The 14672-nt window shown below is 44.0% G+C and overlaps 1 protein-coding gene across 14 annotated transcripts in view; it reads right to left on the reverse strand.

The window, feature by feature from the left end:
• Window positions 1-14672, reverse strand: part of REPS1 (RALBP1 associated Eps domain containing 1) — a 106899-nt gene that overhangs the window by 76943 nt on the left and 15284 nt on the right. For 13 of the 14 annotated variants that reach the window (XM_073337463.1, XM_073337465.1, XM_073337464.1 and 10 more), the window contains exon 2: window positions 7234-7357. In XM_073337463.1, the coding sequence (XP_073193564.1) occupies window positions 7234-7357 (124 nt within the window). Of the gene's footprint in view, window positions 1-6233; window positions 6684-7233; window positions 7358-14672 lie in introns of those variants that run through there. The other variant, XM_073337473.1, reaches the window with a different exon arrangement.

Below are 14672 nucleotides of genomic sequence, written 5' to 3' on the forward strand. Positions count from 1 at the left end.
AAAATAAATGAGAGAATAAGGAAGGATAGTTAGTAAGAGAGGATGAAGAAGGTGGGTGGGAGTAAGGAGATAAAAGTGGAGGAGAATGTCTTCAGAGGACATAAGCTCTAAGAGTTATTGGTTTTGCAGAGAGAAAACATTGAGGGAACATCAGTCCCAGCACTTAGTGTATGTCTATGCTTAAAACACTGTAGTGGCTCACCTGCAGCACTTCAGCATAGGTACTATCTACGTCAATGGAAAGGCTTCTTCTGTCAGTGATGGGAATCTACCTTTCTGAGAAGCTAAGCATTATTTAGAGCAAAGGAAGAATTCCCCCATTGACCTAGCACTGTCTACACTGGGGTTAGGTTGGATTTCACCCTCCAGAGGGTATGTCTACACTACAAAATTAGGTCGATTTTATAGGACTTGATTTTTAGAAATTGATTTTATAGTCGATTGTGTATGTCCCCACTAAGCACATTAAGTCGGCGGAGTGTCCTCACTACCGTGGCTAGCATCGACTTACAGAGTGGTGCACTGTGGGTAGCTATCTCACAGTTCCTGCAGTCTCTGCTGCCCATTGGAATTCTGGGTTAAGCTCCCAGTGCCTGATGGGGCAAAAACATTGTCGAGGGTGGTTTTGGGTACATGTCATCAGTCGCCCCTCCCTCCATCCGTGAAAGCAATGGCAGACAATCGTTTCGCACCTTTTTTCCTGGGTTACCTGTGCCATACCACGGCAATCATGGAATCCGCTCAGTTCACCTCTGTTGTTGTGAGCATTGTAAACACCTCGCACATTATCCTGGAGTATGTGCAGAACTGGGCTAAGAGACGCCAGCACGAGGACAATTGTGATGAGGACATGGACACAGACATTCCTGAAAGCACGGGATGTGGCAATTGGGACATCATGGCTGCAGTGGGGCTGGTTGATACAGTGGAACGCCGATTCTCGGCCCAGCAAACAAGCACAGATTGGTGGGACCGCAAAGTGTTGCGGGTATGGGATGATTCACAGTGGGTGCGAAACTTCCACATGCGTAAGGCCACTTTCCTTGAACTTTGTGAGTTGCTTTCCCCTGCCCTGAAGCCAGGAATACCAAGATGAGAGCTTCCCTGACAGTTGAGAAATGAGTGGCAATAGCCCTGTGGAAGCTTGCAACGCCTGACTACCGGTCAGTTGGGAATCAATTTGGAGTGGGCAAGTCTACTATGGGGACTGCTGTGATCCAAATAGCCAACGCAATCACTGAGGTTCTGCTATCAAAGGTAGTGACTCTGGGAAATGTGCAGGTCATAGTGGATGGCTTTTCTGCAATGGGGTTTCCTAACTGTGGTGGGGTGACAGACGGAACACATATCTCTATCTTGGCACCGGACCACCTTGCCAACCAGTATGTAAACCGCAAGGGGTACTTCTCAATGGTGCTGCTAGCACTGGTGGATCACAAGGGACATTTCAACAACATCAGTGTGGGATGGTTTGGAAAGATGCATGATGCTCACATCTTTAGGAACTCCGAGCTGTTCGACCAGTTGCAAGAAGGGACTTACTTCCCAGACCAGAAAATTACTGTTGGGAATGTTGAAATGCCAATAGTTATCTTTGGGGACCCATCCTACCCCTTGCTCCCATGGCTCATGAAGCTGTACACAGGCAGCCTGGACAGTAGTAAGGAGCGGTTCAACTATAGGCTGAGAAAGTGCAGAATGGTGGTAGAATGTGCCTTTGGACGTTTAAAAGCCTGCTGGTGCTGTTTGCTGACTAGTTTAGACCTCAGCGCAACCAACATTCGCATTGTTATTGCTGCTTGCTGTATGCTCCATAATATCTGAGAGAGTAAGGGAGAGATATTTATGGTGGGGTGGGAAGTTGAGGCAAATTGCTTGGCAACCAATTTTGAGCAGCCAGAAACTAGGGCGATTAGAAAAGCACAGCTAGGCGCACTGTGCATCAGAGAGGCTTTGAAAACCAGTTTCATGACTGGTCAGGCTATGGTGTGACAGTTGTGTGCATTTCTCCTTGCTGCAAACCCACCCCCTTTGTTTATTTTAATTCCTTGTAAACCAGCCATCCTCCCCTCTTTGGTCACAGCTGGCAAAGGAAATAAAGTCACTATTGTTTTGAAACCATGCATTCTCTCTTTATTAATTAAAAAAAGTGAGATAACTGACAAGGTAGCTCGGGTGGAGTGGGGTGCGGGAGGAGGGAAGGATAAGGGCACATTGCTTATTGTAGCAACACTACAAATCAAAACTGTGAATGACAGCCTTCTGTTGCTTGGGCCATTCTCTGGAATGGAGTGGCTGGGTGCCTGGAGCCTCCCCCCCTCGTTCTTGGGCATCTGGGTGAGGAGGATATGGAACTTGGAGGAGGGCAGGTGGTTATACAATGGATGCAGAGGGGGTCTGTGCTCTTGTTGGCTTTCCTGCAGCTCCAACAGATGCTTCATCGTGTCAGTTTGCTCCCCCATTAGCCTCAGCATCACCTCCTGCCTCTGCTCTTCGCGCTCACTTAATGCTTTCCTGGCCTCTGCCACTGAATGCCTCCGTGCATTAAGCTGTGTCATATCAGTGCGGGAGGTCTGCATGAGCTCGGAAAACATGTCATTGCGAGTGCGTTTTTTTCACCTCTCATCTGCGATAACCTCAGGGGACGAAGATGATAGGGGGAGCGTAGACATTTGCACCTGGGGGAGATAAAAAGGGAGAGTAAAATTTAAGATGATACATTTCTGAGAACAAAAGGGAGACTTTCACAGTGAATCAAGCAATTCACAGCAGACAGTACTTGTGCTTTAGGTACAAGGTTGTATTTTGCCTTTTATATTGAGCGCCTGGCAGTATGGTGACATCACAAATGGCTGGGCAAAAGAATTCTGTTTCCAGGCAGCCACGGTAAGCCTTTTGGTAAGCGGGGTTGGCTTCTTACGCCTTCATAACATGTGGGAATGGTTTCAAACTGCAGCGCCATCCTTTCCCACAGCAAGCAATGCCGGTTGGGTTTCACATTTAGAAGGAGGGGCTGCGGTTTTCAGGTGGATGTGCAGCACACATCTCCCCCTCCCCACCATGTAGCTATTCTCTGGGATGATCCCTTTTAGCCAAGCGCAAACAACCCAGCATGAATGGGGTCCTTTTACTTTTCCCTTACAAAAATTCCCATTTCAACCAGGTGACCATGAATGGTATCACTCTCCTGAGGCTAACACAGAAAGATAAAGACCAAATATTGCTTGAATGCAACCAAAACCCAGGACCATTCGCTGCCATGCTTTGTGCTGCAATGATTCCAGACCACTTGCTACTGGCTTGGCATTGTAAAGTGTCCTACTGTGGAGGACGAAATAAGGCAGCCCTCCCCAGAAACTTTCTGCAAAGACTTTCAGAGTACCTCCAGGAGAGCTTCATGGAGATGTCCCTGGAGGATTCCCGCTCCATCCCCAGACACGTTAACAGACTTTTCCAGTAGCTGTACTAGCCGCAAATGCATCCCAATTCTTCAGGGCAAATCAAACATTAAACACTATTGCTTTTAAACCCTGTACTGTAGTTACAAGTGTGCACTCACCAGAGCTGCCTTCTCCAACTTCAGGGTCGGGAATCCCACCTTGGGAGGGTATTGGCTCCAGGGTGATGTAGAAGGTCCTGGCTGCCAGGGAGAACGGATTCACTGCTTGCCTGCTGCACATTCTCCTCCTCCTCCTCCTCCACAAAATCCCCCTCTCTGTTGCATGAGACTCCCCCTTGCAGGTGTCCACGGACAGTGGTGGGGTAGTGGTAGGGTCCCCCCCTAAAATGCCATGCAGCTGATCATAGAAACAGCATTTATGGGGCTCTGACCCAGAGCGACCGTTTGCCTCCTTTGTCTTTTGGTAGGCTTGCCTGAGTTCCACTTTCATGCAGCACTGCTGTGTGTCCCTGTTGTAGCCTCTCTCTGCCATGCCCTGTGCGATTTTGGCATATATATAGCATTTCTTCTTTTTGATTGAAGTTCGGCCTGCACACATTCTTCTCCCCATACAGCAATCAGATCCAGGGTCTCCCTTTCGGTCCATGCTGGAGCTCGTTTGTGATTCTGGGGGTGGAACTGAATGGTCACTTGTGCTGCTGTGCTCGCCACTCTGACCAAACAGAAAATGAAATTCAAAATTTCCTGGCGCTTTTCCTGTGTACCCGGCTAGCGCATCGGAGTTCAAAGCGCTGTCCAGAGTGGTCACATTGGAGCACTCTGGGATAGCTTTGGGAGGCCAATACCACTGAATTGCGTCTGCACTACCCCAAATTCGACCCAGCAAGGTCGATTTTAGCACTACTCCCCTCGTCGGGGAAGACCACAGAAGTCGATTTTATGAACCCTTTACGTCGACGGAAAGGGGTTGATTGTGTAGATGCATTCATTTAAAAATTGACCTAATGTGGCTAAATTTGACCTAACCCTGTAGTGTAGACCAGGGCTGAGAGACATAGTTAAGCCAACTTAATTTTCTCGTGTAGACTCAGCACAGGTCAGCAGATAACCATGGTGTGGAGAGGGTTGACAGCACAACTATTTTTCACACTGGTGAGTTACTGGGTTGGATAAGTTTTTCAAGACCTTCTCTAACTGGTTCAAACAACTCCTAAACAATTAAAAATATTTACAGTGTTTCTGACATGTATGAACCAGTGCAATATAGTCTATTAGAGAGCTGCAAAGGCAGTTTATTAATTTACATTAGCTTTTTTGGGTGTTTTGGAAATAATCCCCTTGGACACAATCTTTAGTTTGTTTTCTCCCAAAAAGGAGAGGTTGTATATTTCTTCTTTATTTCTTGCTATTGTAAGTGTCTTTTTCACTGGAAGTCTCCTTTCAATCAACATCTCATTTAATACTAAAAAAGCATTTCACAGAAACAACCAAAACAAGTCAAGTTATCTGAAAACTAAAAAGAAGTCAGGTATCTAATCTCCTTTGTCAGGTTTTAGTCTGGTACATTCATCTCAGCATTAGCATCATGTAACAAATTTTATTTTACCACGTACTAACAGAGTTGAATGGTTTATTTTTCCAAAATTCTCTGCTAACAACATCAGTGGTGTTCTTAATAAATGCAAGAGATTTATGTTCTTGAAAGGCCACTTAATTGGGACAACCAGAGGAACAGCTAAAGGAGGAAAATTCAGTTAATAGTGGAATGACCAAGCCAGCATCTTAGGCATAGAAAAACTGGTGCATGGACTTACCATCTGCTACTTCTAATACTGCTCCTTTCCACTACATACAAGAGCATGTGCAGTAATTGTACATATATTTTTGTACAGGCACACTATTATTTACATATTTACTGTTAAGACCAATCTGAGTTTAACTAGAATAGCAATTATTTTGTCAAATATTTCATCCCAACAAATTTTGGTTTCAGGTTCTCCTGAACAAGTTTATGTATATCGTTACCAAAAAGAATAATTTTGCCTGCCATTAATTAGGAGCATATATGGATTCTATTAAGGCCACATGGATCCTACAGCCACGGAATTTGTCAGTGAAGTCCCCCAGTTATAAACACTGTGTTCCAGTCCAAGATCAACACAGAACTCTCAACTCAAGGAGATACAGCTATGGTGGCATTACGCCACTGCTGCACCTTCCCAGAACCTCAGCTATTCTGCAGCCCCCAGGTTAGTACAGGACAGCTCTGGGGATCTGTTTAAGTTAGGACAGCATGAGAGATTGCCGTACGGGCTACAGCACTGCTTGAAATCACCACATCACTGGTGGCAGCACTCTGACCCCACCCCTAACATGCCTCTTCCAGCACACCACCTATGCCAGGGCTAGTGAGAGGATCCTCAGAAGGCAGCCTGACAGTCATCTACTGCAATGCCTGCATATGGAGAGTCCAGACCTTGCTATACACAGCACTTACCGTGCCCATTCACACCACTTCACCCCTCTTACCCCATCAGGTTTTCACCACAGAATCTTATCTTAAGACATCATCATAAGAAAGTTTGCTGTAGTCCCCCTGGTTGAAAAACCCTCAGTCACATGAGTCAAGTCAGATGCCAGCTGAGTATGCAATAGCTCTGGAGTAGACGATCTCTCATTCATCTCAATCAAGACTCCATGAATTCATTGATTCTGTGGCTATGGAATATGGCATTGTCCCTATCCCTGAAAGAGGTTGGGGAACAAAGATCAGCCTTACTTTAAATCTGAGAAAACTAGAAAAAAAAATCTAAGTGATATTCTGCAAGATTACCTTTCTTCAAGTTCTCATGGGCTCCATTCTCATTGTTCCTTCTTTCAAGATTCTCCATACCAATTTTTTAGGATTACATCTTGCTCCTGATTCCAACTGTTTGATTTTGGTCTGCAGATTCACTATATCAGCACTCTCACCTACTTGATTCAAACTGCAGTCTCATCTAGTCAGTCACATCTAATTTTATTTAGGCAGCACCAGGAGCTTGAAGTGACTCTCAATTCTGAGTCTTGAGCTCTGTCAGGTCTTTTATATCATTTTTGTAGCAGGAAGGGAGATCTTCTCTTTGCTTTCAGGGAATCCTGTCTCCTGGAAGTTGAAATGAATCCTCCTGAAGTATGAGACTGCAACTTTACTTTATGAAATGAATAAGCTTTTGATTCCTTTGGGGGTAGTTGCTGAATTCTTGCTGGATGATTTACTAGTTCAGATGGAGAGTCTGGAGACCTGATGGAAATGAATTCTGTAGCTACCTATTTGGAGTTGGAAGTTGAACGTGCCATCCCCAGCAAGTGCCCCTACAGATAATTTTGAATAGCTAGCTGTGTCAACACTAGTATATTTAACTTTAATCCCATTACATTATCTGCTACTTTCACCACTTAACCCTGACAAATAGATCAGTTACACCACCGTGGGAATTGGCGTACACAAAAAGGTTCTCTTTCACTCTGCATACCTTGCAATAACACTTTGTTTTAAATTAATTTAATACTTAGCACAGTTGAACTGTTTTGAGGACTCCATGTCCCTAGATTAATTTTATCCCTTTTACTAGCTAAAATCCAGTTGTATCTATATAAAGACACTTTAAATTTTGGTTTATCCCAAACTTCCCTTCACACTTTTTTCAGTATGTATAAGTGAACAATATACCAGAGTAACTGAGACCATAACACAATAGTCCACCGGATTAATCTATTATAATCTGTGAGCCAACTGCAATAAATTTCACTAACCTGCTCAATAGTGTTTAAGCATTAATTTCTAGATTTACCTGTATTTAAACTTTCCACTCTTAGAGGGAGACCTGACTGGGCCACAGCAACAAGTTTCAAAGCAATATAGAACTGACTTCTTCCAAAATATCCAAGTCTTGTTGCACCACAAAGTTCCATAATCTGTAAGAGAACAAATATTAGTATTTATGAGAGGCAAATCAAAATGCCAGATATTCTATCAGAAACAGCAGCCACCTTTAAGTACAGACATAATACAGAACTCTTAAGGTGGTAAATTTGTCAATGGCAATGCTTTACATTAACTAGTCTTGTCTTAATTTCTTTGCATGGAATTTTTTGACAATAGTGGGTCATGAGTAGGGTCCCTGTTTTCTGGAAATTGCTGCTATTATCACATTTTTCCCCCAAAAATGACTTAATTTCCAAAGTCACCATTCAAAGAGGGAGGGGGATGGCGGTGGCACATGGGCAGAGGTGACATGTGGGTAGGGAATGCAGGGTCACATCCCCCAGATTTCTGCTAGGAGACAGAGGCAGAGGCTGGGGGCTGGCTGCTGATGAGACTCGCTGCCAACTTCTCCCCTCCTCACGCAGGCTTGGGCTTGGCAAAATCACCATGGAGCTTCCTCTGGAAGGGCAGGGCAGCTGGCTGCTGATGAGACTCGCTGCTAACTTCTCCCCTCCTCACACAGGCTTGGGCTTGGCAAAACCACCATGGAGCTTCCTCTGGAAGAGCAGGGCACCTGGCTCCTTCACCACGTTGCAGAGCAAACAGCACTCACATCTGCTCTCAGCAGTGTCCACAGCGCCTCTCCCCAACTCATAGTTGGCTCCTGCCGTCTCCCCCTAGCACACAGCTGGCCTGGAGCTAGCCCTCAGTGCCTAGCATCTGTCCCCCACCTCCCATTCACAGCTGGCTCTAGCCCTCAATGCCCAGCATTTTTGTGCTGTAAAGGATTACATATTGCTCACGTTTGTCTATACATGTATTTTTTTTAGTATTAATATAACTTATATCTGAAATTTTTTGAAATATACATATTTGAAAATCTGAAATTACTGTTTTAGTTGCTGGAAAACACTGACCCTAGTCATGAGACATTGTTTCATAAGAAGAGTTGTGAAAGGTACAGAACTGTTATTAGCCAGTGGAAGACGCAAGCCTGAAACTTAGGTCTTCCTGGTTCCCATTCATTATTTGTATTCGAAATCTGCTTCAGGGGTTCTCATCTCATGCCATGTGGTACCTCCAGTGGGAGACTGAAAGCTGGGACCATGTTCAGGATCCAGGGTATAATCATGAAGCAGTTCAGCCAGCTGCTACAGTTGTTCCATCAGCAGCTGGGGTGTCTCTACTTATGGAGGTATGCTGCTGTAGTAGTAATAGCTGGGGCCCAACCTTAAAATGGTTCAAGGATGTTAGCATCCTACCATTTATGCTAAATGTAAGGCAGAGATGGAAAATTATGATTTTCAAAATCTTGTAATTCAGCCAAACCTAAACAGAATTCCATGGCACAAACTAGAGTCACATCTCTGGCTGCACTCCCCTTGCTGAATTTCAGTTGAGAAGTTAAAAGCTTCTAACAAAGTCAAGTTTTTTATAAAAGAGTGTTAGACAACCTTAATAGATAAGTTTGTTGCCAGATCCCTTTATAAATTGTCAAACATAGCAAGTGCACATTTCTAATTTATCATTTTAGCTACCAATGCACAACATGTCCAGTCAGAACACAAGAAATTTCCATGAACATATACTGGAAAAGAGTGGCTCAACCTATTATGGAAGAAGAATATGCAGGGCTCAAGCTATATTCAGCTGATGCATGACCCCTTGGTTATTTTGGCCTGCTCCAGGGCACGGTTTGAAAATTAGAAAGTTGTAACTCAGTGTTACTTCTCAGCTTCTCTTCCCCCTCCCCAGCTTTTTTTTCTTCTCCAGATGGTTGAGTGAGAGAGGGGAGCCATCCTTTACTAGGTGCTCTAAGCTTGGGAACTGTCTGAAATTCCTACCCTGCTCTTCCTGGGACTCCCACAGTTAGAACTACTCTTCCCTCACTGAACTGCTGCATTTCAGGGGAGGAAGTACTGAGCAGCTTCAGGAAAGAAGGAACAGCAGCTGCACTTCTAGCTCACAATCAGAGTTGTTCACAGGTTTTAGTGGAAGGTGTGGGAGGCAATGCCCCAATATCTCCCCACACAGCAAAGAGCCTGATTCCAACGCTTAAAAGTCGCAAGGCATGATTCAGGGAACAGATTTTTAATTTTAATCAAATACATTTTCTTCTTAACCATCACTCTCAAGAGACACAGGCTGGATACTTGTGCTTTAAGTAATGGCTAAGTGAGCATTAAGACATTTGTCAATCAATTATTCTCTCAGTGCATTAAAGTGCATCTATATATAAAATGCACAATAGGACAGATGCTTCTTTTGTAAACCTGCATATTTTCAATATTGTAGATCAAATGTATGGAGACAGTTGATGAGTAAGAATACAATTTAGTCACAGATTCCATGACTTTCTGGGAAGTCAGTGACTTCTTCCAGAGTGGCCAGCAGCCAGCCCCAGGAGCACTGGTCCTCAGGCTGAAGCAGCAGCCGGGGTTTGGTCTGGAGCAAGGGTGGTCAGCCCCTGGCAGGAGCAGCTGCTGAGGGACAGCTCCTCGCAGCGATCCAACTGTTAGTTGCCCCCACCCCCGGGTATTTTTAGTAAAGGTCTGGATAGGTTGCAGGCTTCCATAAATTTTTGTTTATTTCCCGTGACTTTTACTAAAAATACCCATGACAGAATCTTAATCTTATTAACAAGTTACTCTAGATAGCTACTTTGTCTTGTAGAATCAAGTTATTTGGAGACATCCTGGACATACTTGGACAAACTTATAGTGGATATAGTGTACTCAGGTTTTCCAAAAGCCTTTGACAAGGTCCCTCACCAAAAGGCTCTTAAGCAAAGTAAGCTGTCATGGGATAAGAGGGAAGGTCCTCTCATGGACTGGTAACTGGTTAAAAGATTGGAAACACAGGGTAGGAATAAATTATCAGTTTTCAGAATGGAGAGAGGTAAATAGTGGTGTCCCCCAGGGGTCTGTACTGGGACCAGCCCTATTCAACATATTCATAAATGATCTGGGGTAAACAGTGAGGTGGCAAAATTTGTAGATGATACAAAACTACTCAAGATAGTTAAGTCCAAAGCAAACTGCGAAGAGTTACAAAGGGATCTCATAAAACTGGGTGACTGGGCAACAAAATGGCACATGAAATTTAAGGTTGATAAATGCGAAGTAATGCACACTGGAAAACACAATCCCAGCTACACACAAAACGATGGGTTCTACATTAGCTGTTACCATGCAAGGAAGAGATCTTGCAGTCATTGTGGATAGTTCTCTGAAAACATCCACTCAATGTGCGAGCGGCAGTCAAAAAAGCTAACAATGTTGGGAATCATTAAGAAAGGGATAGATGACAGAAAATATCATATTGCCTCTACATAAATCCATGGTATGCCCACATCTTGAATATTGCCTGCAGATGTGGTCTTCCCATCTCAAAAAAGATATTTTGGGAAAAGGTACAGAAAATGGCAACAACTATGATTAGGGGTATGGAACAGCTTCCGTAGGAGGAGAGATTAATAAGACTGGGACTGTTCAGCTTGGAAAAGAGACGACTAAGGGAGGATATGACTGCAGTTTATAAAATCGTGACTTGTGTGGAAAAAGTAAATAAGGAAGTGTTATTTACTCCTTCTCACAAGAACTAAGGGTCAACAAATGAAATTAATATGCAGCAGGTTTAAAACAAATAAAAGGAAGTATTTCTTCACACAACGCACAGTCAACCTGTGTCAGGTTTCAGAGTAGTAGCCGTGTTAGTCTGTATTTGCAAAAAGAAAAGGAGCACTAGTGGCACCTTAGAGACTAACCAATTTATTTGAGCATAAGCTTTCAAGAGCTACAGCTCACTTCATCAGATGCATTCAGTGGAAGGGGAGAGAAACAAAGGTTCTCTCTGTCTGTTGTTGCTTTTGCCGGGACTAGAGCAGGAATGCAGGTCAGAACTCCTGTAAAAAGTCAGTAAGCAATCTACTTAGATATGCATTAGATTCTGTTTTATTTAAATGGCTGATAAAATAAGTTGTGCTGAATGGAATGTATATTCCTGTTTTTGTGTCTTTTTGTAACTTAAGGTTTTGCCTAGAAGGATTCTCTGTGTTTTGATTCTGATTACCCTGTAAGGTATTTACCATCCTGATTTTACAAAGGTGATTCTTTTACTTTTTCTTCAATTAAAATTCTTTTTAAGAACCTGATTGCTTTTTCATTGTTCTTAAGATCCAAGGGTTCACCTATGCAAATTGGTGAGGATTTTTATCAAGCCTTCCCCAGGAAAAGGGGTGTAGGGTTTGGGAGGATTTTGGGGGGAAAAGACGTTTCCAAGCGGGCTCTTTCCCTGTTATATATTTGTTAGACGCTTGGTGGCAGCAACAATAAAGTCCAGGGGCAAAAGGTAAAATAGTTTGTACCTTGGGGAAGTTTTAACCTAAACTGGTAAAAATAAGCTTAAGGGGGTTTTCATGCAGGTCCCCACATCTGTACCCTAGAGCTCAGAGTGGGGAAGGAACCGTGACAACCTGTGGAGATCTTTATCAGAGGATGTTATGAAGGCCACGACTATAACAGGGTTCAAAAAAGAACTAGATAAATTAATGGAGGATAGGTCTATCAGTGGCTAGTAGCAAAGATGGGCAGGGATCGTGTCCCTTGCCTCTGTTAAGCAGAAGCTGGGAATGGCCAACAGGGGATGGATCACTGGATTATCTGTTCATTCCCTGTGAAGCGCCTGACATTGGCCACTGTCAGAAGATAGAATACTGGGCTAGATGGACCTTTGGTCTGACCCAGTATGGTTGTTCATATGTAAACTTGTACATAATGTGAACTCCCCATTCTTGTGAGCAAGCAGGGAATTAAAATGTATATTTCCTGTTTCTTAAGCGTTCAGCACACAGACCTCTTGTAATTTCAACGCTCTGCTGGTTCACAAGAACAGAACCAACAGAGGGAGATTAAAAAACAAGATATAACAGCATTTTTCAAACTTTCTGAGCTGGGCCGCCCCTCCACCCCACCCTCCCTTCGAGTTACAATGTTTAGTTGTGCCCCCCAATACTTGCCCCTTCCCCCTTGGTTTTCAGGATGGGGGAAGACATGTGTGATAGTCTCTGGGCGCAGAAGTGTTGATACTGATCCACAGGCTTGGTGGCCTGCTGAGGTGAATCAGGGGGTGAAGGAGGTGCACAGCTGGCCCAAGCCACCTGGTGTCATGGCTCCCCTCTCAGAACATTCCTCCCCACCCCCTTAGAGGTTTTCAAACTGCAGGGTGTGCTCCCCTGAGCTGTAAGAACAAAAAATGCATGCTGATTTGTCAACAGTAGTTCACCCAAGTTACGCTTGCAAGAGTATTTAAGTGCTTCAAGTACAATTTTCAAATATAAGTTAGGGTTGCCCCTCCCAACTTTTTCTTCTAACATTACCTTTCTGAATTTAAAAACCTATCACCTTGGGTACTACTCTTCAATTTGGGTCCAAAAATATAACCAAGAAGCTACCTCAAACAGCCCATTCATAAGCTAGATAATGCAAGGGCTGTTGCCCTAAGCATCTGAGCGTGGAAGCTGAAATCACAGCCCATATAGCTGATAAGTCTCAAACAAACTTAATGTTCAAAGTGTAACAGATAGCAACTTTAAAAGCTATTCCCCCTACCATTCCCCCCCACTGGCGAAGCTCCTGCTTCTCAACAGGATCCACTAGATATGTGAGAAGTGTTCTCAAACAGCTCAGCAATGCATAAGCCAAGAAAATTCAGTCTTGGTGGATACTTATCCCAACCTGAAGACAAAGCTTCAATAAACTGGAAAATGGTGCTAAAACAGAGGTGCCAGGACCAAATTAGGACTAATGGTTACAACTTGGCTGCATACCAACTGACCTGTAGAAGACCTCCTGAACCAACAGAACCAGAGAGAAAACTTAAAAGGAACTCCTGATTCCAGACCAAGAAATGGGAGTTGTCAACGTGTCGTTTTGTTTGACTAAGAAATAGAACTGGAGACAATGGGGGAATCTCATGGGACCTAAGCCTCAGTTGGGACCTTACATAACACAATGCCACACTGACGCCTAAGACAGATTTTAGGTGTTGTACAAAAATTCTGTTCAATGAATCTGTCTGGACATATTTTTTCTCTGGCAGATGAGTTTTGGTCTTGCTCAGAGGGAGAAAGTCTTGCAGGCTAAACAAAGCTTTCAGCTCCAGAACTCTCCTGGGGAGCTTTCACCCCTTACAGTCCACAGAACTTGAAAAGGATGAACGAGGTGAACTTCCCACACCACCATCTGGAAATATTACTGTAGAGACGTGAGAAAGGAATTCCTTGATGAACATACATTACCTTGAGACAAGGTGGGTTAGGTAATATCTTTTATTGGACCAACTTCCATTGGTGAGATAAAAGAGCTCTGTGCAAGCTCTGTGTCTTCAGGTCTGGGAAATGTACTCAGAGTGTCACAGCTAAATACAAGGTGGAACAGATTATTCAGCATAAGTAGCTAGCATATATTTCAAGGCAAAGTGGCCTGTTAACACTACTCAAGCTTGGGGAGGGAGGGGGAGCACGCAGCTAAGATGCGGGTTATCTGTTATCTACTCAGATGGATGGCACTTAGATCTCACAAGAATAGGCTCTGAGGAGAAAGTCTGAGATATACACCATAACATACACAAAAACTGCCTTCAAAGCAAGTATCCTCCTCCAAAGAAGTAGATCACATCATTGAACACGCCCCGCAAATAAAACCCCTCTGACCACACTCACCCAAGTTGTCACCTACCACCCCATGCTGGAACCCATACAGGGTATCAAACAACTACAACCCATATTTGATAGGGAACCCACCCTGAAATAAATCTTTCCTGAAACCCCTCTTCTCGCCTTTTAACAAACCCCCAACCTCATCATCAGAATCAAGCTCCCCACGGAATACGACTCATTGACTCAAAACAGCACCAAATCCTGCCAGAACAACAGATGCACAAGCCTGCAGACATATCTCCACTACTACAATGATCAACACTCTCCACAAACACACCGTTCAAGATCTATGGGTCCTGCACATGCCTTTCACAACATGTGATGTGCAGGTGAACGAGCCTCTGATAGTGTGGCTGATGTGAAGCTATCCTGAAGGACAACCCATCACTCTCTCAGATCTTGGGAGACAGGCCAGTCCTTGCTTACAGACAGCCCCCCAACCTGAAGCAAATACTCACCAGCAACCACACAACAAAAACACTAACTCAGGAACCTATCCTTGCAAAAAAGCCCACTGCCAACTGTGTCCACATATCTATTCAGGGGACATCATCATAGGGCCTAATCACATCAGCCACACTATCAGA

Source organism: Lepidochelys kempii, chromosome 3, assembly GCF_965140265.1.
Source record: "Lepidochelys kempii isolate rLepKem1 chromosome 3, rLepKem1.hap2, whole genome shotgun sequence".
Taxonomy (NCBI): domain Eukaryota; kingdom Metazoa; phylum Chordata; order Testudines; family Cheloniidae; genus Lepidochelys; species Lepidochelys kempii.